The sequence below is a fragment of the Salvelinus sp. IW2-2015 genome, unplaced genomic scaffold, assembly GCF_002910315.2.
Source record: "Salvelinus sp. IW2-2015 unplaced genomic scaffold, ASM291031v2 Un_scaffold1353, whole genome shotgun sequence".
Classification (NCBI taxonomy): domain Eukaryota; kingdom Metazoa; phylum Chordata; class Actinopteri; order Salmoniformes; family Salmonidae; genus Salvelinus; species Salvelinus sp. IW2-2015.
The window spans coordinates 124,694-150,891 of record NW_019942856.1 but is presented as its reverse complement, the minus strand read 5'-3'; the positions used below and the strand labels follow the sequence as shown (position 1 = coordinate 150,891).

The following is a 26,198-nucleotide window of genomic DNA, read 5'->3' as shown; positions in this document are numbered from 1 at the left end:
TCATTGTCAAGGGTTTAAACACTGTTTCCCATGCTGGTTCAATGAACCATAAACAATTGATGAACATGCACTGGTGGATGGTAGACGGTAGGCAATTAAGGTCACAGTTATGAAAACTTAGGACACTAAAGAGGCCTTTCTACTGACTCTGAAAAACACCAAAAGAAAGATGCCCAGGTTCCTTGCTCACCTGCGTGAACGTGCCTTATGCATGCTGCAAGGAGGAATGAGGACTGCAGATGTGGCCAGGGCAATAAATTGCCATGTCCGTACTGTGAGATGCCTAAGACAGAGCTACAGGGAGACAGGACGGACAGCTGATCGTCCTCGCAGTGGCAGACCACGTGTAACAACACCTGCACAGGATCGGTACATCCGAACATCACACCTGTGGGACAGGTAAACATCACACCTGTGGGACAGGTACAGGATGGCAACAACTGCCTGAGTTACACCAGGAACCCACAATCCCTCCATCAGTTTTCAGACTGTCCTCAATAGGCTGAGAGAGGCTGGACTGAGGGCTTGTAGGCCTGTTGTAAGGCAGGTCCTCACCAGACATCACCGGCAACAACTTCGCCTATGGGCACAAACCCACCGTCGCTGGACCAGACAGGACTGGCAAAAAGTGCTCTTCACTGACGAGTTGTGGTTTTGTCTCACCAGGGGTGATGGTCGGATTCGCGTTTATCATCGAAGGAATGAGCGTTACACCGAGGCCTGTACTCTGGAGCGGGATCGAGGTGGAGGGTCCGTCATGGTCTGGGGCGGTGTGTCACAGCATCATTGGACTGCGCTTGTTGTCATTGCAGGCAATCTCAATGCTGTGCGTTACAGGGAAGACATCCTCCTCCCTCATGTGGTACCCTTCCTGCAGGCTCATCCTGACATGACCCTTCAGCATGACAATGCCACCAGCCATACTGCTCGTTCTGTGCGTGATTTCCTGCAAGACAGGAATGTCAGTGTTCTGTCATGGCCAGCGAAGGTCCTGGATCTCAGTCCCATTGAGCACGTCTGGGACCTGTTGGATCGGAGGGTGAGGGCTAGAGCCTATTCTCCCCCCAGAAATGTCCGGGAACTTGCAGGTACCTTGGTGGAAGAGTGGGGTAACATCTCACAGCAAGAACTGGCAAATCTGGTGCAGTCCATGAGGAGGAGATGCACTGCAGTACTAATGCAGCTGTGGCCACACCAGATACTGACTGTTACTTTTGATTTTGACTCCCCCTTTGTTCAGGGACACATTATTCAATTTCTGTTAGTCACATGTCTGTGGAACTTGTTCAGTTTATGTTTCAGTTGTTGAATCTTATGTTCATACAAATATTTACCCATGTTAAGTTTGCTGAAAATAAACAGTGAGTGACAGTGATAGGAGGACGTTTCTTTTTGTTTGCTGATTTTATAAGGATATAACAAGCAGCAAGCTAAACTTCACAGCACTAACTACCTGTGCTTCTATTCTGCTGCCTCACTTTTTTTTCCAGACGCTACCGCACGGCCGCCACTATAAAGGCACTAGGTATCATGGTCCACTTTGTGTGAGGTTAAGTTTAGATTTTTACCGTCTGTTTTACCGTTTTTGTTTTGGTCAACGGCTGTTAATGTCGTCAGCACCGTCATCTTTACCTACCTGCCTGAGATAATGACAGTAGTGTGTCTGTCTTTATACTTGACAGTAGAGAGAGAGAGAGAGAGAGAGAAAAACATGTTGATACATGAATCCAGGGTGCTGTACAACACTGTTCCAGTAGGTGGTGGCTGTACTACAACTGTTGCGTCAGTAGGGGGTCCTGTACTACACTGTTCCAGTAGGTGGTGCTGTACAACACTGTTCCAGTAGTGGTGCTGTACAACACTGTTCCAGTAGGTGGTGCTGTACAACACTGTTCCAGTAGGGGGTGCTGCTACAACACTTTTCAGTAGGGGTGCTGTACAACACTGTTCCAGTAGGGTGGTGGTCTTGTTCTAAACACTTTCCAGTACGAGTGATGATACATTCAGTAGGGGTGCTCTCTGGTACAAACACTGTTCCAGTAGGGGGTGCTGTACAACACTGTTCCAGTAAGGGTGCTGTACACACTGTTCCAGTAGGGGGTGCTGTAACACATGTTCCAGTGGGGTGACTGTTACAACACGTTTCCAGATAGGGGGTGGCTGCTACAACACTGTTCCAGTAGGGGTGCTGTCACACACTGTTCCAGTAGGTGGTGCGCTGTACTACACTGTTCCAGTACGGGTTGTCCCAGTAGTGGGGTCTACAACACTGTTCCAGTAGGGGTGTTTGCTGGCTACATACACTGTGTCCAGATAGGGTGGTGCTGTATACCAACACTGTTCCAGTAGGAGGTGCTGTTACAACACTGTTCGAGTAGCTGCTGGTGACTGTACAACACTGTTCCCAGTAGGGGGTGCTGTACAACACTGTTCCAGATGGTGTTGTGCTGATATCATAACTTTGTTATTTCTCTAGTGTAGGTGGGTGCTGTACAACACTGTTCCAGTAGGGGGTGCTGTACAACACTGTTCCAGTAGGGGGTGCTGTACTACACTGTTCCAGTAGGGGGTGCTGTACTACACTGTTCCAGTAGGTGGTGCTGTACTACACTGTTCCAGTAGGTGGTGCTGTACAACACTGTTCCAGTAGGGGGTGCTGTACAACACTGTTCCAGTAGGTGGTCCAGTATTTCCTTGTTTTGTGATTAGCTCTGCTGCCCTACAGCACACAGTGCTTGCTGTGCAGGATTTGATATGTTTGACATTTATTGTAGAGTCAGTGCAATCGGAAAGGATTCACAACCTTTTACTTATTCCATATTTTGTTGTGTTACAATTAAAATGGATTAATTTCAAACAACACAATGTCAATCTACACAAAATACTCTTGTCAAAGTGGAAAAAAATCTCTTAACATTTAAAAAAAAAAATGTGTAAAAAATAAAACACTATCTTGATTACATAAGTGTTCAAACCCCCTGAGTCAATACATGTTAGAATCACCTTTGGTGGCGATTACAGCTGTGAGTCTTTCTGGGTAAGTCTCTAAGAGCTTTCCACACCTGGATTGTACAATATTATCAAAAGAAAATTCAAGCTCTGTAAAGTTGGCTGTTAATCATTGCTGGACAGCCAATATTATCAAAAAAAATCAAGTTGGTTTTAAGTCAAACTATAACTAGGCCACTCAGGAAGATTCAATGTCATCTTGGTAAGCAACTCCAGTGTAGATTTGGCCTTGTGTTTTAGGTTATTGTCCTGCTGAAAGGTGAATTTGTCTCCCAGTGTCTGTTGGAAAGCAGACTGAACTAGGATTTTGCCTGAGCTTAGCTCTATTCCGTTTCTTTTTATCCCCCCCAAAAAAACTCCCCAGTCCTTGGCGATGACAAGCATACCCATAACATGATGCAGCCACCACCATGCTTGAAAATATGGAGAGTGGTACTCAGTAATGTGTTGTATTGGATTTCCCCCAAACATAATGTTTTCTATTCAGGATATACAGTTCATTTCTTTGCCACATGTTTTGCAGTTTTACTTTAGTGCCTTTATTGCAAACCGGATGCATGTTTTGAAATATTTGTATTCTGTAAAGGCTTCCTTCTTTTCACTCTGTCAGTTAGGTTAGTATTGTGGAGTAACTATAATGTTGTTGATCCATCCTCAGTTTTCTCCTATCACAGCCATTAAAACTCTCTGGTATACTGTCTTTAAATCACCTATTGGCCTCATGGTGAAATCCCTGAGGAGTTTCCTTCCTCTCCGGCAACTGATTAGTGAAGGACGCCTGTATCTTGTAGTGACTGGGTGATTGATACACCATCTAAAGTGTAATTAATAACTTGACCATGGCTCAAAAGGATATTAGGTAGGCCGTCATTGTAAACAAGAATTTGTACTTAACTGACTTGCTAGTTAAATAAAGCTTAAATAAATAAAAAAAATATATATATATTCTGTCGGAAAAACCTCCTGTTTTTGTGTTGAATCTGTGTTTGAAATTCACTGCTCGACGGTAGGACCTTTACAATTATCTGTATGCTGTGGGGGTACGAAGATGAGGCAGGTCATTAAAAAAAATCCTGTTAAACGCTATTATTGCACACAGTGAGTCCATGCTGTTTATTATGTGACAAAGGGGTTGAAAAACGTAGACTCAAGACATTTCAGCCTTTCATTTTTAATTCATTTGTAAACATAAAAATATAAAATAAAAACATACTTCCACCTTGAAATTATGGGGTATGTGTGTAGAGGCCAGAGACACAAACAAAATGTGGAACAAGTCAAGGGATGTGAATACTTTCTCTGTGTGTGTGTGTGTGTGTGTGTGTTTCAGATCCCTCTACGATCCGACTATGGCTACAAAGTCAGCCTGTTCTCTCACCTGCACCAGTACAGCCGCAAAGCCCCCCTCACCCAGCAACTCAGGTAAACTACCTACCTGCCCTACCCAGAACCCCCTCACCCAGCAACTCAGGTAAACTACCTACCTGCCCCTACCCAGAACCCCCCTCACCCAGCAACTCTGGTAACTACCTACCTGCCCCTACCCAGAACCCCCCTCACCCAGCAACTCAGGTAACTACCTACCTGCCCCTACCCAGAAACCCCCCTCACCCAGACAACTCAGGTAACTACATACCTGCCCCTACCCAGAACCCCCCTCACCCACAACTCTGGTAACTACCTACCTGCCCCTACCCAGAACCCCCCTCACCCAGCAACTCGGTAACTACCTACCTGCCCTACCCAGAACCCCCTCACCCAGCAACTCAGGTAACTACTACCTGCCCTACCCAGAAACCCCCTCCACCCAGCAACTAGGTAACTACCTACCTGCCCCTACCCAGAACCCCCCTCACCCAGCAACTCAGGTAACTACCTACCTGCCCCTACCCAGAACCCCCCTCACCCAGCAACTCAGGTAACTACCTACCTGCCCACTACCAGAGCCCCCCTCACCAGCAACTCAGGTAACTACCCTACCTGCCCCTACCCAGGAACCCCCTCACCCAGCAACTCAGGTAACTACCTACCTGCCACTACCCAGAGCCCCACTCACCCAGCAACTCAGGTAACTACCTACCTCCCTAGAGCCCCCCCTCACCCAGCAACTCAGGTAACTACCTACCTGCCCTACCCAGAACCCCCCTCACCCAGCAACTCAGGTAACTACCTACCTGCCCCTACCCAGAGCCCCCCTCACCAGCAACTCTGGTAACTACCTACCTGCCCTACCCAGACCCCACTCACCCAGCAACTCATAACTACATACCTGCCACCCTACCACGAACCCCTCACCCAGCAACTTGGTAACTACATACCTGCCCCTACCAGAACCCCCTCACCCAGCAACTCAGGTAACTACCTACCTGCCCTACCCAGAACCCCCCTCACCCAGCAACTCAGGTAACTACCTACCTGCCCCTACCCAGAACCCCCCTCACCCAAGCAACTCGGGGTAACTACCTACCTGCCACTACCCAGAGCCCCCTCACCCAGCAACTCAGGTAACTACCTACCTGCCCCCTACCCAGAACCCCCCTCACCCAGCAACTCAGGTAACTACCTACCTGCCCTACCCAGAGCCCCCCTCACCCAGCAACTCAGGTAACTACCTACCTGCCCTACCCAGAGCCCCCCTCACCCAGCAACTCAGGTAACTACCTACCTGCCCCTACCCAAGAGCCCCCTCTCACCCAGCAACTTCAGGTTACTACCTACCTGCCCCTAGAGCCCCCCCTCACCCAGCAACTCAGAGTAACTACCTACCTGCCCTACCCAGAGGCCCCCTCACCCAGCAACTCAGGTAACTACCTATCTGCCCTACCCAGAACCCCCTCACCAGCAACTCAGGTACTACCTACCTGCCACTACCCAGAGCCCCACTCACCCAGCAACTCTTGGTAACTACCTACCTGCCCCTACCCAGAGCCCCACTCACCCAGCAACTCAGGTAACTACCTACCTGCCCCTAGAGCCCCCCCTCACCCAGCAACTCAGGAACTACCTACCTGCCCTACCCAGAGCCCCCCTCACCAGCAACTCAGGTAACTACCTACCTGCCACTACCCAGAGCCCCACTCACCCAGCAACTCTGGTAACTACCTACCTGCCCCTACCCAGAGCCCCAACTCACCCAGCAACTCTGGTAACTACCTACCTGCCCCTACCCAGAACCCCCCTCACCCAGCAACTCAGGTAACTACCTACCTGCCACTACCAGAGCCCCACTCACCCAGCAACTCTGGGTAAACTAACCTACCTGCCCCTACCCAGAACCCCCCTCACCCACAACTCAGGTTAACTTCCTTTTGGATAATTACTGATGATAGTTGCTTCTAACACTGATATACATACACTGATAGCTTGTACATTTTGATGGTATCTGTAATGTTGTGGTCCGTCAGTGATTCCCTCTACAGTGATCCACCCCTCCATTGTGCGGTTGGGGTCTGCAAGTACTCAACAGGTATCGTGGTGGGATCCAACGCTCGCTCTGTTAGCCCTGCTGCGCACGGCCTTCCAAAACAGGTACAGTACTACTGACCCAAGCCTGCTCCTAAGTTCTAATCCTCCTCGGCTGTATATCTGAAGTAGCCAAACAGGTACAGTACTACTGACCCCAGCCTGCTCTAGTTCTAATCCTCCTCAGCTGTATATCTGAAAGTAGCCAAACAGTACAGTACCACTGACCCCAGGCCTGCTCTTAGTTCTAATCCTCCTCGCTGTATATCTGAATAGCCAAAAAAGGTACAGTACAACTGACCCCAGGCCTGCTCTTAGTTCTAATCCTCCTCGGCTGTATATCTCTGAAAGTAGCCAAAAACAGTACAGTACTACTGACCCCCAGGCCTGCTCTTATTCTAATCCTCTCGGCTGTATATCTGAAGTAGCCAAACAGGTACAGTACTACTGACCCCAGGCCTGCTCTTAGTTCTAATCCTCCTCGGCTGTATATCTGAAGTAGCCTCCTCCCTTCATCCGTTTCTTCCTTATATGCTGGTTACTGACATTTTAAATGGTCTTACAAGTCAATTCACTGTTTTAACCAGTTTGGTCGTAATCCCTGTAACTTCCTCTCTGTCCCGTCCGTACAGGTGATTAGGGACTACACTACTCCTCCTAATGAGGAGCTGGCCAGAGACCTGGTCAACAAACTTAAGCCCTATATCAGGTACAGGATCTACAGCCCTTTTCTCAAATCATCATCTCCAGGGCTCCATATTAACGTCCTCTTGTCCAGGACAAGTTTAAATATATATATGATGTACATTGTTCATGCGGCATTTAGCGTAGTGGTTAGAGCGTTGGACTAGTAACCCGAAAGGTTGCAAGATCAAATCCCCCGAGCTGACAAGGTAAAAATATGTCGTTCTGTCCCTGAACAAGGCAGTTAACCCACTGTTCCCCGGTAGGCCGTCATTGAAAATAAGAATTTGTTCTTAACTGACTTGCTTAAATAAATAAAGGTTAAATAAAATACATTGCACATAAATAAGCCTATAGGTTAAAGTATAGGTGATATCCATATTGTCTACAGCCTCATGTCCAACTGATGAGGGAGGAGCCAGAAAATGTATCAAACTCTAATGAGACTTTTAATGAGATAAATATTGGCTAAACGCTAGTCATGTTTGACAAATATAATGAAGGATAGTTAACATGAATGTCTAACATTATGTCGACGTACTTGAGGCACGGTTTGTTCAGATCAAATACACAAAACCGGAGAATGTGCACCGCACATCACCCACCTTCAATCTGAGAAGCAGAGGCGCTCAGCATTTTGAAACTATTCAACCATAAACTTAACTGTTTAAAACATGGATGTTTTATGTCATTTTATGAAGCATGTCTTGCCTTGTTTCAAAGTAGCCTAGCCAAAATACAACCACAGAAATGTTTTTTATAAACACTTAATATCCCATTGAAACCAGCATTTCTCTCATGTTCTTTTGCTTTTCAAATCAACATTTATTTTATTGTCCAGCAGCCAAAGGCACAATGCCAGTCATATTAGTAAACAGTGCTAGTCTATTGATAATCCCAGTCATATTAGTAAACCGTGCTAGTCTATTATTAATGCCAAGTCCATATTAAGTAAACCGTCGCTAGTCTAATTGACCTTAATCCTACTCACTATTAGTAAACCAAGTGCTAGATCTAATTGATAATCCCAGTCATATGTAGTAAACCGTGCTAGTTATTGAATCCCCAGTACAATATTAGTTAAACCGGCTAGTCATATGATAATCCCAGTCAATATTATTAAACCCATGCTAGTCTATTGTATCCAAATCCATAGAAAGTATCTATCATATATAGAAACCGGCCTACCGTCTATTGATAATCCCACGTCATTAGAAACCATGCTAAGTCTATTGATAATCCCAGTCCTTATATAGTAAACCTGCTAGTCTATTGACAATCATACCAACTATTCTAGTAAACCGTCTAGTCTATTGATAATCCCTCATAGTAACCGTAGTCATAAACCGCTTAGAACCTTAGTCTATATAATCCCAGTCATATAGTAAACCGTGCTAGTCTTATGATAATCCCAGTCTATATTAGTAAACCGGCCATGCTTACTCTCGATAATCCGTCATATATGTAAAACCGTGCTAGTCATCTGATAATCCCAGTCCAATTAGTAAACCGTCTAGTGGCTAGTCTATGATAATCCCACGTCATATTCAGTAAACCGTGCTAGTCTAATGACCTAATCCCAGTCATATTAGTAAACCGTGCTAGTATATTGATAATCCCAGTTCATATTAGTAAACCGTGCTAGTCTATTGATATCCCAGTCATATTAGTAAAAACCGTGCTAGTCTATTGATAATCCCAGTCATATAAGTAAACCGTGCTAGTCTATTAAATCCCCTCATATTAGTAAACCGTGCTAGTCTATTATAATCCAGTCATATTATAAACCGTGCTAGATCTATTGATAATCCCAGTCATATTAGAAAACCGTGTAGTCTAATTGATAATCCCAGTCATAATTAGTAAACCGTGCTAGTCTATGGATAATCCCAGTCATATTAGTAAACCGTGCTAGTCTATTGATAATCCCAGTCACTATTAGTATAACCGTGCAGTCTATTGAAATCCCAGTCATATTAGTAAACCGGGCTATGTGACCGCATCTTAGATCTCCCCTCTTAATTTCCAAACAGATATTTTAATCTATGTCACATGAAACTGCTTGCGCGTTTGAGAATGGTGTTTCCCTCTAATTGCATGTTGGAATACACTCTTGCACGTAGCCTTCATCAGGAACTTCACGTCCTACACCACTCTGTTCTCTGTATTAATATGAGGAAAAGAACTTGACAACATTTAAATGCTATAAGCTAAATGCTTTAAAAAAAAAAAAAAGTTTTAATGTACATAGTGGTTATTGAGTGGCGATCTGTCGTCCCGAATTGTCTCCAGTCTGTTGAACCGTCAGACACGGGATGCCTTTAATTTCGATCCCTGGAGGGAATATTTAATAAAAAACATAAATAGTATTTGGTTGTAATTGTAATATTGGCAATATTTATAGGCTACCAAGGGGGGGGGGCCGCAGCAATCATCCTCCAGGAGAGCCTTAAAGGGCAGTGTTTGTATTTCTGAAACAGGCTGACTATGGCAGAGAAGCCATAAGACAGAGTGTAGCCTACATTTCTGTCTGATTCTCTGTGGTAAAAAGATAGTCGAGCATTTTGTTTTGTAAAGTGGTTCCTTGCATCATACAATGGATGGAAAAACTGGTTGTTACAGACTTTTTTTTTGGGGGGGGGGGAGGGGACAAATGACGTGAGATTTTGTCATAACTTGACCCCATTATTTATACTTTGCACATTCTTCCACTGCAAATCTATCATTCCAGTGTTTTACTTGCTATATTGTATTTACTTCGCCACCATGGCCTTTTTTTGCCTTTTACCTCCCTTAACTCACCTCATTTGCTCACATTGTATATAGACTTATTTTTCTACTGTATTACTGACTGTATGTTTGTTTTACTCCATGTGTAACTCTGTGTTGTTGTTTGTGTCGAACTGCTTTGCTTTATCTTGGCCAGGTCGCAGTTGTAATTGACAACTTGTTCTCAACTTGCCTACCTGGTTAAATAAAGGTTAAATAAATAAAATAATAAATACTTGTCCATATAGGTCAAATGGCTACAAAAGTTAATGTCAAACCCTGATTTAATATGAAGCTGATTGAAGAAATCACGCCAAACATTTTGTGTATTTTACTTTGTTTTTTGCAGTTTTCTCAATCAATGTCGCCCCCTGTCGGCGAGTATGGGCAACGCAATCAAGTACATCAAGAAAGAAATCTCCAATATTCCCAGTCAGTTTAAAGAAGAGGAGGTGAGTTTCAGAATACAGTTTCAATTCTGTGTGTTAAAAAGGTCCAGTTTCAGTTTCAGGTCACATTTTAACTCATCGTGTCCATTTTTATGGCCATTTTCTCTCTCTTTTCTAGGCGAAGACCAAACTGCAAAACTGTATAAACCGTTACATAGACGAAAACGTAGTTCTGGCAGCCAAGGCCATCTCTAAATACGCCATCGAGAAGATCAGTGACGGCGACGTCATTCTAGTTTATGGATGGTGAGATCTACCGTCTGTCAATAGTCGTCCATTTTATCTGACAGAACATGGAAGTGGATATGTGGCCACACTGCCACTCTGCATGAAGCACAGAGAAGCTCTCCCTGTAACCATCCCTATTGCTTGAATTGATTCCAATCCTCTCAGCTTTACAGTAGTGCTTAGGGTGTAGTGGTCGGGGTTTGGTTTACAATCCAGTAGTGATCAAGCTGTTCTCCCCCTCTGTAGCAGATCTGAGACCAGGCTAGGTGTCAATTAGGAAGGCATCAGTTATTGAGATCTCATGTCCCTTCTCCCCCTCTGTAGCTCGTCCCTGGTGAACCACATCCTTTGCGAGGCATATAATAAGAGCAGGAAGTTCCGTGTGATCGTTGTGGACAGCCGGCCTCGTCTGGAGGGAAGGGAGGCTCTGAGACGTCTCGTACAGCGAGGCATCAGCTGCACCTACGTCCTCATCTCTGCCCTCTCATACATACTACCTGAGGTAACCTAGTCCTCATCTCTGCCCTCTCATACATACTACCTGAGGTAACCTAGTCCTCCGTCCTTCATACAACTACCTGAAGGAACCATAGTCCCACTTCCATTTCTCTTTGCCCTTCCTCATCATCACTTAACATATCAACCTGGGAATGGAAGAAGGTTGGCTTAAACTGCGCGTCAGAAGTTTGACACTCCTATCATATATGTTTAGCTCCTCCTTTTTGTCCATCACACCAGTAAAACTAAACACCTCTGGATAGTCGTTGACACGTCCAACACTCTAACACCTTCTCCAATTCCCACCCAGCCTACCTATCTCCCACCATACAGCTCTAGAAGCGATGGTGAGTAACGCGTTACGTCGCTCAAGCACTCACTGTCTGTGGGGCGGCATGTTTCTCCTACATAACGGGCTTAGACTACTCTGAGGCAGAGAACTGGCATAATACATTTCAGAAGTAATGCCTCAATGCGTCCTGGCCCATGTGCCGCGTGACATACTAATTACAAGGAACACTCCTTGAAGGAAGAAGAGCCCTGTTTCAGTCTTCCAGAGATTTGAAACTGGGATGGAGGGTTGCTAACACTCTCCCAGCAGTTCATGGCACTCATATACTCGCCTACGTCATTCTTATAAACACTCTAAACAACCACTGTGAAGTGTTTGGATAGAAGGGCAATCAAGTCTTACATCACTCGTTCTGTCCTTTCTGGCTACTAAGGGCCAACAACTACATAATTACTCAGATCTCTATGAAGAATGGCAACTCTGTTATCTCGGTGTCATACTTACACTGTTCCACATCTTGCGCATGTGAGCGAGTGTAACGACTGAAGTTGCCTTGAGATAAATATGGCCATACACTCAACATTTTGCCTCCTAGCTTGGCATATAGCAATACTTGAGCTGCGAACAGCTTATAGAGGTAACACCTTACAGTCCCTATCCATGATCTCAGATCCTCTCGCAGCAGTTACCATTCTACTGCGCCTATGGGAAGAGGTGTATGCACACTCTAGTATCCATCAATACGTTCATTGCCACCTTCTCTATTGTAGCAGTTGAGCTTAGAATACGTTTCAAGGCATTCAAGCTTGTATATCCGTGAGTTTTTCCTCTTGTGTCTTATCTTTGCCCGTTTCTGCGATTATCACCAATATACTTACCATGAAATATTTGTATCAATTCAAGTACGTGCTGCATATCTGCCAGCTGCCTTCGTGTCAAAAATACAAATAATCTAATAACCGACAAAAACCGGCGCCCAAACCTAAGTATACCCTACAATTCTATTCTTAGATCTGCCTAGCTGCGATTAGTCAATGACAACAACAACGTGGAGGGTGAAACACTAGATCCTTCATTCCTCTGTTCCTCTCACAACATAAGCGTGACTGGGTAGAGATACATCTCTTCAGTCCTATCTCTGCACCTACGTTCCCATACTACTTTACTATCTTAGAGTATTGTCTTAACACGAGGTTCACTCATCCTACTTGCCACATCCGATCATTACTTCACATACGAACAACCACTAATGGTAGGGGATTAAGCTGAACGCTCTGACAGTTCCTCGACGCTGCCCCGTCCATCTTACATACTAGCCTGGTGAAAGGGTAACCATATCTCGTTTCACTTCATCCTACGCTCTCACTCTAACTGTATTTATGAAAAGGATCCAACAGCATAATACCAACTGTGTAGAGTCTAGAGAAGCCCTGATTGGATCCCTCCACTACTCTTCCTTCTTACTACTCAAATACCCAGTTTCAATGAACCCTGGCCAACAGTGTTCATAAATTGTCTCCTATAAAGCCCCACTCTACATCGGTCCTTGACGATTAGAACTTCGCTAACTATTTCGATTTACATATAGACCGATAGTTCCACAACTCGCGTGAAGGCGAAGTCTTAACAGCGTTTTAAGTCATTCGTCCATCTTACTCTCCTTCGATAACTCCCGAGGTATAAGCTACCTACATATGTTTTTGGTATATACCTAGCTCTCACCTCACCAGCTGACCACCACTTGTTCACATACGCGATTCTATACCATGTGAACTGCGCTGCACCCAATATCGATAACAGCATGGCAGGATGTACGGGACTGCGATGCTGGCCCGCTATTATCTTTATGTTCACCAACCTATACCCCACGGAATCAAAACCCTAGTCCTCTATTCTCCATGCCAGCGTAATCATTCAGAATAGAACTAACACTTTCCTAGAAGGGAACAGGGGCTGAAGAGCCCGAGGTCACCGGTTCATTCTCTGCCCTCTCGATTACATAACTACCTTTGAGAGAGCCTGTATCTCCGGCTAGACGCGCGCCATGAGTTCTCTCAGCTAGCTATGCCTTCCTGACCAATGGACGAAAATGACTCCCAGCGGAGCAGCTTAATCTCAGAGACAGGGTGGCACTCCATCTCATGCCCCTTCTATCAAATTCGTTAGAGCAGTTAAAGCGTAACCTAGTAGGTAACCAGTTAACACAGGCTGCGCTCAGTCTTACTGCCCTACTCAGGCTTTACACCCTACCCAGCGAGGACAAAACATGAGTTCGCTCATACGTCTAAGACCTCTCCATGCACTATCCACACGCGTGACAAGCATAAATCATATCTCTTTTATGGCTCTCTGAATTCTTCTTGCTCTTTATCTTCACGGTACCTCTCGTTATTGCTAGCGCATGGTAGAGGTAACCTCGTCTCGCTTTCTATTGCTGCTGCCCTGAGCTCATAACGCATTGAGTTATATCCTAGCGTACCACGGCTCGGTGTACAAATGACCCGCGAACCATCGCTGCGTGCGAATTCTCTTTCTCTGCGCATCAACTATCTTACTTCTTGATTCGGTACCCCTCCCAAGTTCCCCTTTGCACTGCTGCCTCGCCCTCTCTCTCGATACTATTTCACTGACCTCATGCAGCTGGGGGGGGATGAGAGAGAACCAAGTCGCAGCGATCAAAATCTTGTGCTTGCCCCCCCTGCGAAGATTACAATTGAACTACCCGCGCCTGAAACACCGGTAACCTTCGTCCTCATCCTCTGCCCCTCTCTTACATACTACCCTAAGACCTAGTCCCCTCATCCTCTTGGCCCTTCATACAATGGAGCTCCACCCGGCCAGATATCGACAAACGGATAACAAGGCTTGAGATTCACCTCATATCTCACTAGATTCTCTTACATTAGCCCACGAACTCCACCACCAGCATCGAGCAAGGTAGTAAAACCCTACAGAACACTCATCCTGCATCTCTCGTGTGTTCTTCCCTACCAATTTTCATCTTACGCGTAGAGCTGGCGGACCTGCGCTGGATCAAGGATAGACACCCTACACTGCTACACCTGTCCTCTCAAATCTCTCCTGCTAATCGCAAACAATTTGCCTGTAACTAAACTGTGACACATCTGTCATGAGTGATCCATTCTTGTCAGGTAAAAGCGCTCATAGAAGTCACTATCGAGTATTAACCTCAGCTTCCCTCTAACCTAGACTGCACTTATGGACTACCTGGTTGTGAACTATTATCTACTCCTCAGAATCTCTATGCCCTGCATGGCATAGCTTCCAATCAACTTAGCTCAGAGATACAATCTCCACTATTTCTCTTCTGGACTCATCTTGGCACACTCTAGCGTAGTGTATCTCCAATACTCCAATCAACTACCTGTGGACCATTTGTTTGGTGAACAATTTAGTGCGCTTCAAATACACTAGCGCCCTGCATCGAAGGATTTCTACATCACTTAACACCTTGGAGACTCCGGGTGTTGAACCACCGCCAAATGCCACTATGCGATCTGCTCTGCTAGCCTCTCATACATAACTTACTCATTATATTGAGCCAGGATGCAGACAAGCGCGTGAGTACACACTTCATGACTTACTCCAACTCCTACTGCCCCCTGCACATCACTGAGCCTCAACTTAAACCTGCAAAACCACTGGTAAGCTGTGAGTCCTCATGTTCTTCCTTACAAGCCGGCGTATTCCTGCTGAATCGTAGCCCACTATCAAAGTAACCTGTATCCTGCAATTGGGTTGAGTGAACCTATCTCGCAGACTTCAGCTGACTCTGCCCTTTAACTAACATTATTACATAAGTAACTGCTCGGAATACAGGCAATATACATCCTAGTAATAGAGTTACATTGAGCGAGATTGCATCTACGTACCACGCTTCTCGTGTCTTACATACTAATCGCTGACCGGTCATCAAGTTCCCTAGGACCAGCTACTATATAACGCAAATGTACCACTAACGCTTACGAATTAGCCATATCTATCACATGAATATGGCATTAGAAACACAATAAGTCATGCTAGTGCTCCTTGGCCCATTAGCTAAACATACTACCTGAGGTAACCTAGTCTATCTCAATCTCCTGTCCCATCTCTAATCATTAGTAACCCATTTACCAAGAGGTTATAACCTACAACTTTTACAATAAAAGGTTCCCTACATCGTATACTAGGGGCTCCTCTATATATCATGCGAGTATACATATAAACTTACCCTTGCGACATGTCAGTAAACCTTTAAGTCTCTAGCGTTCTATTCAATCATTCGTGGCGCTCATACTATACTGAGCTACAATTTACTTAACATGCCATAGTAGGATACGTAGGTATAATCCCGTCAAGTTTCGGCTTACATCAATTAGCTACAACTTACATCATACTCCGGATTCAGTCGCTGATTTGGCCTAAACCTATAAGGTGACGTCCACATCTTACTTTTCACGCTTCATCTTAATCTAATCCCCACTTTGAGTAAGGAATGTCAAACCTCTTAATGTTCACTCTCAATCTTCCATGTGCACCCCTCTTTTTTCCACTTAATCATGAGTATCAGTGACCACCATGTGATTGAACGAATGTTAATATTTCTCACTCTTATGGTGGCGCGTTCAGTTGACGCCCTGCGTTTTGCTTCTCAACTGTCCCAGGCCAAGTGAAACATATGGTTACGTGATTTTGATGGCTATATCGCGTTGTCTTGAAGCTCTCGCCTCTCTATATTCTGAACCGCACCCTCGCTGCTCCTAGCACCAAAAACTTTTTAACCACTGAGGACAGTGATATATAACCTAACATCACTTACTCTCATTGCACCTATCCACTCCTTAATCAAGTATACTTACTATCCAACACGACGATGTATAACCTTCAAGTTCTCTCATTCCGTCTGATGTCCGTTCAAGTATTTAGGCGTAGAATCACCTAACTCCGCGTGGAAAGGATGTGATGGGTAACCGTAATGACCCTTGGTTGGTGGAGAATAATACCACATGACTGCAGCGAGTACTGCGTGTCATCTCTCTTCTCAACAACGACTATGCAATCTTGTCATTTGGTCATACTACCCTAATTTCCCTGCAACTTGCACATGTTTCTATACAGTGCCTTCGTAAATCTTCTCTCATGTATGTAGCACCACATTTATCAATGCTACTCTAACGTAACCTGTGTGTGAGGCTCTGTGAGAGTGAACTCTCCACATCCTGATGCACCTCTTAAATTGTGCGGATTACACTGTGTCCTCTGCGATAGACGAAACGTGAAACCTGAGAAGATTTTATAGAAACACTTTAGATGCCCATTACATCACTATCTTACACAGCTACCTCCTTCCTTCATGCAATACCATAACTAATCCACCTTTGGAAGTCGCAACCTTTAGGCATGTCTGCATCGTATCTGGCTCCTCTCAATTGTTATTACCAATCTCTAGACTAAGCTTGAAAGGATATAATACCATATAGTACGCTTAGTGACTATCTCTATCTATCGACCCTTCTATACAGCGAGTAAACAATGCTCACTCACTCTTTTCGCTTGTGAAACATCGCCTTGGTCCGTACCAATTGACCTTATTGGTTTATAGCCGCCCAATACCTACACTCTCTAGCTCTCTCCTTTCCATGTACATCAAACTGTAATGTCAATAAGCATTGTTAGAGCACAAATCTATCCTCCCTCGTTTGTGCCAACAGAATCAATTGGACAACGCACCCGTCCCCCCGATCCTTGCCTCCGCCCTCTCATACATTTCTGCACTATTACGCATAACTCAAAGAAGGCAATGAGCCATCGTCGGGTATTTATATCAATAACAGATCCCACATGGACGTCTGCTGTGGCGCGCTCGTAACAGCAAACGACCTTACTATGCCTCGTAGGTAGTGAGAAGGAGAGATGTTGTGTGGGAAAATTGCTTTGGTGTGTATTTCCCCTAATCTCCGATCCTGATTCCCCAACGGCCTTACTCACTCTTTACTCGTCACCCATCACATGAGATAGGTAAATTTAAAGAGTAAACCACCAGTCCCTCTATAGCATCTGTGACCTCCTTCTCTAATACAATTAAATGAGTGTACCAATTCACTCCGAGGATATACCTGACTTTCTTAGATCAGGCTTCAGTGTTCTCTCGATAGCCTTTTTCCTAACATCGTATCGTTATTTTACTACCCTTAGGAGGCAGGTGCAATAACAGTATTGACCTTCGTACAAGTATCACATCTGTGCGCTCTCTTCGATATAGACATTATTACTACCTGAGGATACCTTAGTCCGAATCTCTTGCATGTCCCATATGACTATATTACAAGACGCCAACAACTTTAAAGTGGATACATACCGTTATCCCCCCCTCTTCATCTCCTCCGTGTGCCACTCTCTTTCACATTATCTCATTGTTTCTTAAGCGCAGTGAGAGAAGTGCTAACACGCTGTGAGGAGAAAGCCTAATCAGTCCTTACATGCATCAGAACCCTACAGTTGCACTTACATTAGCGAGCCTAGCCTGAGGTCAGATTCTCTCCGGCCGCATTCGATCTTACAGTCTCTACCGGACCTGTCATCACTGGATGCCGTGTCTCGAGCTATATCTTACCTGTATTCAACTTTCTCCAATACTATAGCCAGCCATTACCATGTGGGGATTCAACCGCTCGATACAGACACATATCATCTACGTTCTCGCCCACTCCCTCCCTAATCTATTTTTGACACGCGACGAAACCACTCATGCTCGAGCTACACGTCCTCTATCTTGCAGTCCTTCTCTGCATATACGACTCACCTACTCTTGCATATGTGAACACTGTTTCTCCGCTCTATTTCTGGCGCACATCCTCTTGCTTAAACCGTGACGTGACCACTGATGGGTGAGGGTTAATTCCTCTCTCTCATCTTCTGCCTCCTCACATCTCTTTGACTACATACTAAACCTACGTAAAATATGGTAACTGATAGCTCTCTCATTCCTTACTAGCCCTACTAACATCACCACCTACTACCCCTGCGAAGATAAACCTAACCGTACCTCAATGCATCTAAGGGCGTTCTTCTCTACAACTTTTATTATTCATTACGCTAACCTGAAAAAGACCCTAGGTAGGTTAAAGTAAGCTCGTTCTACTGCAATTCTCCTTGTCCAACCTCACTGTTGACACTCACACTCATGTAATGATGCTTGACCATAAGGGCTACTAGGCTAGGGAACCACAAGTCCTCACTCCTTCTGAACCCTGCTCTTCAAGTAGCTCAAAAGAGTCTACCTGAAGATGTAGCCCAACCCTCTTGTACGTGGATATCTGCTTGAATCCTCCAATAACAAAGCTAAACCTAACCTAGAGATTGGCAGGTGTAAACTCTCATGTCGATGTTAGCTAGGCTAGCTGGAGCAAGTGAAACAACTACGTCATCTATCTACTGGTGGAGTTGACCCAATATCTGTGCTCTCCTCGAATACAATACATACACTAGACAACCATTTCTGTTCGGGTACTGACGCTAAGTCCTCCAGCTCTAGGCCCCACTACACAACATACTTGACCACTTCACACCGAAAAAAACTAGTGTCACGACACAAAATATACACTACACTGTTTTTTCAAATCTTGTCGACTACATACACACCCATGAATTGAAAATAAGGGTTTCAGTTGATACATGGTTAAAAAGGCCTAGTCCTTCTATTCCTCCAATGTCCCTAATTACATTACTAATCCTGTTACGTAACCACTTTTGTAGTGCTCTGGCAATTCTTCTTGTCACTCATACTATAACATTACCTGAAAGGGTTAATAGAGCAATGGACCTTAGGCGTCCACATATACCCGTTCGGTTGGCCCTCTACTACCATCTAATTTTAACTGCCTCGAAGAAACATGATGGTAACCCAGTAGGCTCCTTCATCTTCTGCCCTATTCACTACGATACCCTACCATGAGTGTGTTAACCTAGTCCTTCACTATACTGCCCTTTCAATATCAATATCTGAAATCCTAGCATAGATATACCATTGAATTCACTTCAAACTCATCTGCACACTCTCATATATACTTACTGTGCAGGATAACCTTATTCACTCACAATTTCTCCTTCCTCTTACAATAACACCCTTACAACACACTGAGAATGCGGATAACCCTTACAGTCCTCCATTTCTGCTCTCATACAATACGATTAGCTACTCCTGACCAAGAGTTTCATAACCTAGTCCTCATCTCTTGCCTCTATACATAACTACCTGAGGTAACCTAGTCCTCATCTCTTGCCCTCACTCAATATCGCGATCATTATCTACTTGAAGAGTAAGCCCTTGATGTCCTTCAGTGCTCTCGTTCTCTCTCTGTGAGTCCATTTTCAACAACTACAACTACAAACTAACCAGTGAACATGAGCATATCGCTCGGCAGAGTGACCCTCCATCATTCTGCGGCTCCATTCAAATACCAATTATCCATACCATGTATTTCTACGGTTGCAACCTTGAGTCTTTCTTCATCTTCTGGCCCTCCTCCATCTCATTTAGCTTATCAACTAGCACATAAATATGAGATAAACACAACGTAGTCCTCATCTCGTATGCTCCTGCATACCACATTTACTATATCCTGATTGTCCTAAACGCGTGAGTTCCCCTTACGCCACTCTCGCCGCCTCCACCAATACATATATAAACATACCACTGAATATGTAGGATGATTCCAAAATACAGAACATTTCAAATTTAGTGACCGGGGCCGCCTGTGGGGGGTCACGTGAGGCCAGGGAGGATGTCATTGCCTTACCTGGATAGCACGCAGATTTGCCATTAGAATATATCTGTAGGCTTGGAGTGTTTTACGACATTGAGATTGAATCAATCCACAAAATGTTTTGTATGCAATCCGCTCCATTCTAGAAATTAATCCAATCAAACAGTGAATTGTAGAATATCTCCTACCATGCTTTTCTTCACGATGTCGTAACCTCTCTTATGCTTCCCTGTCCCTTTATTTTGGGGATACATGTGATAGTTGCTTGATGATCAGGGGGACATGGTACTATCAAAGTTTCGATCCATATTCGATAATTTTAACTGGTCTTATCTAGATGTGTATGCAATCAAACATTCTCTCCCCCTCCATCTAGGCTAATCACCAAGGTAGTCTATTCAGTGCTGAGGGATTGGCCCCCATAGAGAATTGCATAATGGCTAAGAGGAGCCTTCATACTTGTGGTTACGTTATATGTGGTGCCCATTATTCAGGCAGTTATTGTTTGGGAGAATCATCATTGCAGGCAGCTAGGCCGCTCAGTTGTGGACGTCGGACCTTCTTCCAATATCTTGATATGCTCTAGATATATCTCCAGAGCTTTCATGGTCTGCAATCAGTGAATCTGAGAGTTCTGATCCAGACTCCTGATGACCCGGATGGGAGCTGGCAACGGACATTTTACCCTTCCGCACAGAAACGGCAGACCTAGGCCAATTATAATGATGAGTTGGAGATGTCATTCTCAGCACTGCTGTCACTGAACACGTAGATTTACATATGGTGGGTCCTTTAAACCTGTTTTTAAAGATATGCCTTAATCACTGTGATCATGACATGAAAGAGCTACCAATAATTAAGTAGTTGTGTGGATTAACGTTTGTACTCTTTTATAAGCAGGAAGCTCTAGATTCATTACTGCACAAAGGTTTAGTGATTTCACCCTGACTGAACGTCTATCTAGTCCTATTCTGCTTCACATACGTCAACATACTAACAGTTAGTTATTCAGATACTGACACGAGAGTCTGCCCATAGGATTGATATGCCTTATTTATATACAGCTCATCGAAAAAGGTTATCAGACAACACCAAATAGAATTGCTATGGATTTTATAAACTATCATTGAAAATCTTATCACATTCTAAATCTTCTAAAACTTAACTAGAATTGAAATAGCATTACGACAAACTGAATAAGACTTTCACTAACCCTCCCTCGACCAATCACTTTCTTTCCTCAGATGACCCTGATGACCTGATTGTGACCCGGAAGGGGAAGACCCAGCTGGAGAAACTGGCATGACGTAGCTCCTGGGGCTGTTGAACCTGGTCTACGACGTAACGCCACCAGATTTTGTTGACCTGGTCACACAGACCTGGGCATGATCCCCTGTACCTCCGTTCCCGTTGTCCTCCGGGTCAAAAACCTGGACCAATAAGAGTGGAGAGGGGAGTAGGGGAGGACGTGGGGGTCTGATGCAGACTGATAATAGACTTGATCTGATTGTTCTAGAAGAAGTGCTCGTATGCGAAGTTATAGGCTGTCTCAAATGGCACCCTATTCCCTATATAGTGCACTACTTTAGACCAGGGCCCTATAGCACCCTATTCCCTATATAGTGCACTACTTTAGACCAGGGCCCTATGGCACCCTATTCCCTATATAGTACACTACTTTTGACCATGGCCCATAAGGCTCCAGAGCCCATAGATCTCTGGCAAAGTAGTGTACTATATAGGGAATAGGGTGCCATAGGCCCTGGTCAAAAGTAGTGCTTATATAGGGAATAGGGTGCCATAGGGCCCTTGTCAAAGTAGTGCGTCTATATAGGGTGCTTTTGTAATGTACTATGTTCCAATATCCAGTCTAGCATCCGGCTTACAATACATAGGTTCTACCTGATAAATGGCTTCATTCTTAGTAGCCAGTGTGGATGTTGGAACGAGGCTTTAGACACAAAGTCTCTCCCCGCCTCAGGCTTTCTACATTCTAGGCTACCCACCCACTGTGATATCTGGCCCAAGTCAGACGACAGAAGTGCCAAACAGCGAGTCTACTCTGCGCACACATTCACACCTGTGCTTGGCATTTAAATAAATGTACATCTGAAATGGGTTTTTAAACAAGAGTCCTGTGTGTTCTTTGGTATGCCGAAGTTGGTGGACCAGGCGGGAGTCAAGGGACGATGATGGGGAAGTGGAACCGAGCTCGGTAAGGGGATCAGGGTGTGGGGAAGTGGACCGACTCGCTCTTGACGAAGCGGAAAGAGTGAAAAGATTGTCAGAAAAAGGGATGGTTGGTGCAGGAAGTTGTTGATCCCCTGTAGCAAGTCTTGTCTTAAACAGAGGCATATCATTTGGCTGTGAGATAAGGGTGGAACGGTATACCCAGACGAGCTTAAGTAGAAGTGTGGCAAGTTTTCTAGAGAGAGCTCAGCTGTTGTTACATAGAACCAATTTCTCGCAACCGAGCTGGTAATGTGCGACTCAAGTGGGGTGGTGGTGGAATGAGACAGTTTTGAGGAATAATCTGATAAAACACGACTGCTATTAGGAAGGGATCTTATGACCGAGAGCTTATCTGTGGGACGTGAGCGAGGTGGAGAAGCACCTCAAGACGCTTACCTATCTAAAGGGTCTACCAACGCGGCTTAAGAAAAATACCAATGCTAGTGAGTTGTGTGGAGGCAAGTTAGGGAACTACTCGATTGATCTGTGCGTTTTTGGGTATAAAGCGTGGTGAGCCTTGAGTTCAGTTGTAGGTGCAGGCAGCCTTGGGACAAGGTTTTTCCTGAATAAGAAATGAGAGAAATTTGTGGGTGAGAGCTATATTGAACTCGAACTAAACCATGCTTCAGGTTGCACGAATGTGCTGACTACATTCTAGTGGCGCATGTGGTGTTGGAGAGAAATGATTTTGCAGTTGGTACCCCGTACTATGCATTAGGTTACATGGGAATCAGGGGTGTAGGGCTTGGGGAAGTGAACGACGTCGTTAGTCTAAGGACATCAAGAAGTCAATGCGAGACTCCGGCCTGTCAGAAATTTCGACGGCGAGACTCGACCGCGTTTTAGTTTTAGAGTAAGCGGTCTTAGAGTGTCAGACTAGGATTGGTGTTTAACACAATACTAAGAGAGACGTACTCAGCTAGACCACGTGCTTAATTGAGATAGAGCTATTCGAGTGTGGGATCTGGATGCGATAAGAGAGTGAACCAATAAAGCTTACTGCGTGTGATGTAAGCCACAAACTATTTTTAACAAGAGGATGTACTCAGAGCTTGGGAGTGTTGTTGGGTCGCAGGTAACGGACACTCCTACGCGTGTGGTCGACCAGTAAGTAGTGAGGCCAGTGAGGAAGTGATTGGCGAACAGAGATGAAAGATTGCGCGCCGACTCCCCTACAAGGTTATATATGTGAGAAAATTCGAAGTGACGGTGTTTGTAAGTGTGTCGGATATACACCCGACCTCACCTTCTATCGTGTAAAGCGGAATTCAGTGCTTGAAGTAGAGTACGGACTAGAATAAGTATTGCGTGGAGAGGACGTTTTTCACTTCTCGGCGTCATGAGCGATATGCGGCCTCTTAAAGCTAAAGGATAGGAAACTCTCATGAGGCCGGCTACCTCCATCATGTGTTCTCTCTTACTTTTAACACTCCCCGTGGTTCTAATGGATGCTGTATTTAACATTTCAGCGTATAGAGAAGCGATAGCTTAGCAATCACCCTCTCTGGCAATTAGTCTGGTATTTAAGTAGGTAAGAATCAAGCAGCAGCAAGCGTGTGGGGTGATTCATAGAGTCTAGCGTATATTCCCTTACGAGCGTCCAACGCATTGCGTTAAAAGAGCGTTATTCATGTGTTAAAGGAGCAGGAGGCCATGCGGTAGTGCAGGAGGATGAGAGATGCGTGAGATCTCGAACAAAAGCGACAGAAGAAGGGCGTATAAGTAAAGCTTATGCATAACCTCCGATCATTATCAATTTACCATAAATATAAGGCTAATGTTGCATTGCGAAATTACAGTGGCTTAGCGAAAGTATTCACCCCCTTGGCATTTTTCCTTATTTTTTGCCCTTACAACCTTGGAATTTAAAATAGATTTTTTGGGGGCGTTGCCTACCACTTTGAAGATGCTAAAATATTTTTTATTGTTTGAAACAAACAAGAATATAAGACAACAATTTAAATGGAAACCTTAACCTCGCATTGTGGGAGAAAGTTATGGATCACCCACGCCGCCCTACGCCAAAGGTGCAGATTCCAACTAGTTTTTTAGAGGCAGAGCCACATCGGGAACTCGAACAGGCGTCTCGGCCAGAGTCAAATGCCAGCTTGGAGTCGAGATGTTTGGCCCATTCTTGCAAGGCTAGAAGAGCGATACGCATGCTCCGTGTCAAGTTCGGACTGGGCGTTTCGGCAGCTAGGAGTCCGATGACAGCAGAGTGCTGGGTAAAGTCAGTAGGCGACCCGAACAAGCTTGTGTCACAGGGGATACACGTGAGATGAGGTCTGGGCGTGTGATTGCTTAGGCGTATTAGCTCGAGAGAACCCAGACTTTCAATATGTTTCACCGCTTAAGGGGATCAGTGGAGAGACCATGCTTCAAGTGTGGTTTTAGCAGATGTGGAATGCTGAGGCGGCATCTTTCCTGCTGGAAGGGTTAAACGCTCTGATCCCAGAGATGCTTGAAAGATGGTAAGTCGTATAGCGCAGAAGAAGACGAAAAAAACACAAAGTGCTTTTAAAATGCCTTCTGGCGAAACAATGAAAGTTCACAAAGACTAGGACACAAATGAAAAAATTTGTATTGAGCCTAGCTCTTTCACTTTCTTCTACCGTTGCGCCTTTTTATATATTTTTCCATGAGTATTTGTTAATTCAGTTAGCACCATCCTATTCTCTATCCGTTTTCTATAATACTAACATCCAGTATACTCAAGTTACACACTCGCCAATATCTATAGAAATATATCACTCACAACCACACAAGTGCATCATGATGCCCCTAGTATCACCCGATTGCTTCATCTTGTCAGTATGGAAACAGCGGAACATGTTTTCGCTCAGATTGATTAAGTGAAGAGGAATTAGACGGCCTTAAGTTCTTTGATGAATGTTCGAGCTTCATGTGCGACCGAGCGACAAGTGAGGCTGTGCTTCGGCGTGAAGACAGCAGCCCAACACAATTCTTGAACCCATGATGTCTATCCCATTCACACTACCAAGGTATCGTTCTTTTTCGGGAAATGAGCATGCGACCAGAAATCACATCGCTGCCTTTCTGATGCCAAACGAATCACCCGGCATGATACGCCTGTGTTCTATTGAGCACTTTACTCTGTGATTTTTTGTGCTATGGTCCACTATGGCGAATATATGTGGCGTCTTTTCGTTCTGGGGTACACTCGGTCCTGTGCTGTCTTGGTTGAGGAGGCCGGATTGGATTCGTTACTGCCAGTGACTCTTCCGTAAGAATGAGTTGGAGGCGGCTTCATTAGAGATATAGTAGGAGATGACACTTATCAGTTAGAGGAATCTATCATACTCTTGGCACAACACTCCGCTGCTTGGAGTGTCGCATCTACATGGTCCGTGTGTCAATCTCTATATATATAGGTCACTCTCTCTCAAATACACGCGTCTTTTACTAAATAAACTTGCAGACATCTGTGGCAAATTTGTGTTATGGCCCTCCGTATGCACCATTAGCTCCAGAATAAACTGGCTTTTTATGTGTGGTTCGAGCTCTGGCTCCTTTCTATTTAGTCCCCAGAGCACAAAGGCCAGCACCCTGTGTAGTGGACCTTATGGCTGTTGTTATATTCAGCTTCTGTTGAGCTCATGACCACACTAGTCTACTGTTCGTAGGAATGTGATTTTATTTATATTGGCAAAATGAGTATGAGAAAGTGCTTCTAATCTGACCGAGGGATGTAAACAAATTTTAGGCTCGCAGCGGAAACTAGTTCTATATGAAGTATGGAAATTTTAACGCTTAATTGTACTCTATTTATGGAATCACTATGGGATC

General features: G+C 44.7%; 1 protein-coding gene and 1 long non-coding RNA gene across 2 annotated transcripts in view; both read left to right on the top strand.

Moving 5' to 3' along the window:
- LOC112070544 (translation initiation factor eIF2B subunit delta-like) overlaps positions 1-26,198 on the top strand; it is a 32,940-nt gene that overhangs the window by 3,545 nt on the left and 3,197 nt on the right. Inside the window, 7 exon segments of the mRNA XM_024137967.2 lie at positions 4,340-4,430; positions 6,414-6,457; positions 6,460-6,537; positions 7,104-7,180; positions 10,274-10,376; positions 10,492-10,619; positions 10,926-11,103. Coding sequence (XP_023993735.1) covers positions 4,340-4,430; positions 6,414-6,457; positions 6,460-6,537; positions 7,104-7,180; positions 10,274-10,376; positions 10,492-10,619; positions 10,926-11,103 — 699 coding nt within the window.
- LOC139024323 (uncharacterized) lies at positions 7,196-9,090 on the top strand. The gene is made up of 3 exons (XR_011475615.1): positions 7,196-8,095; positions 8,739-8,856; positions 9,009-9,090. It is a non-coding gene; the product is annotated as an uncharacterized lncRNA (long non-coding RNA).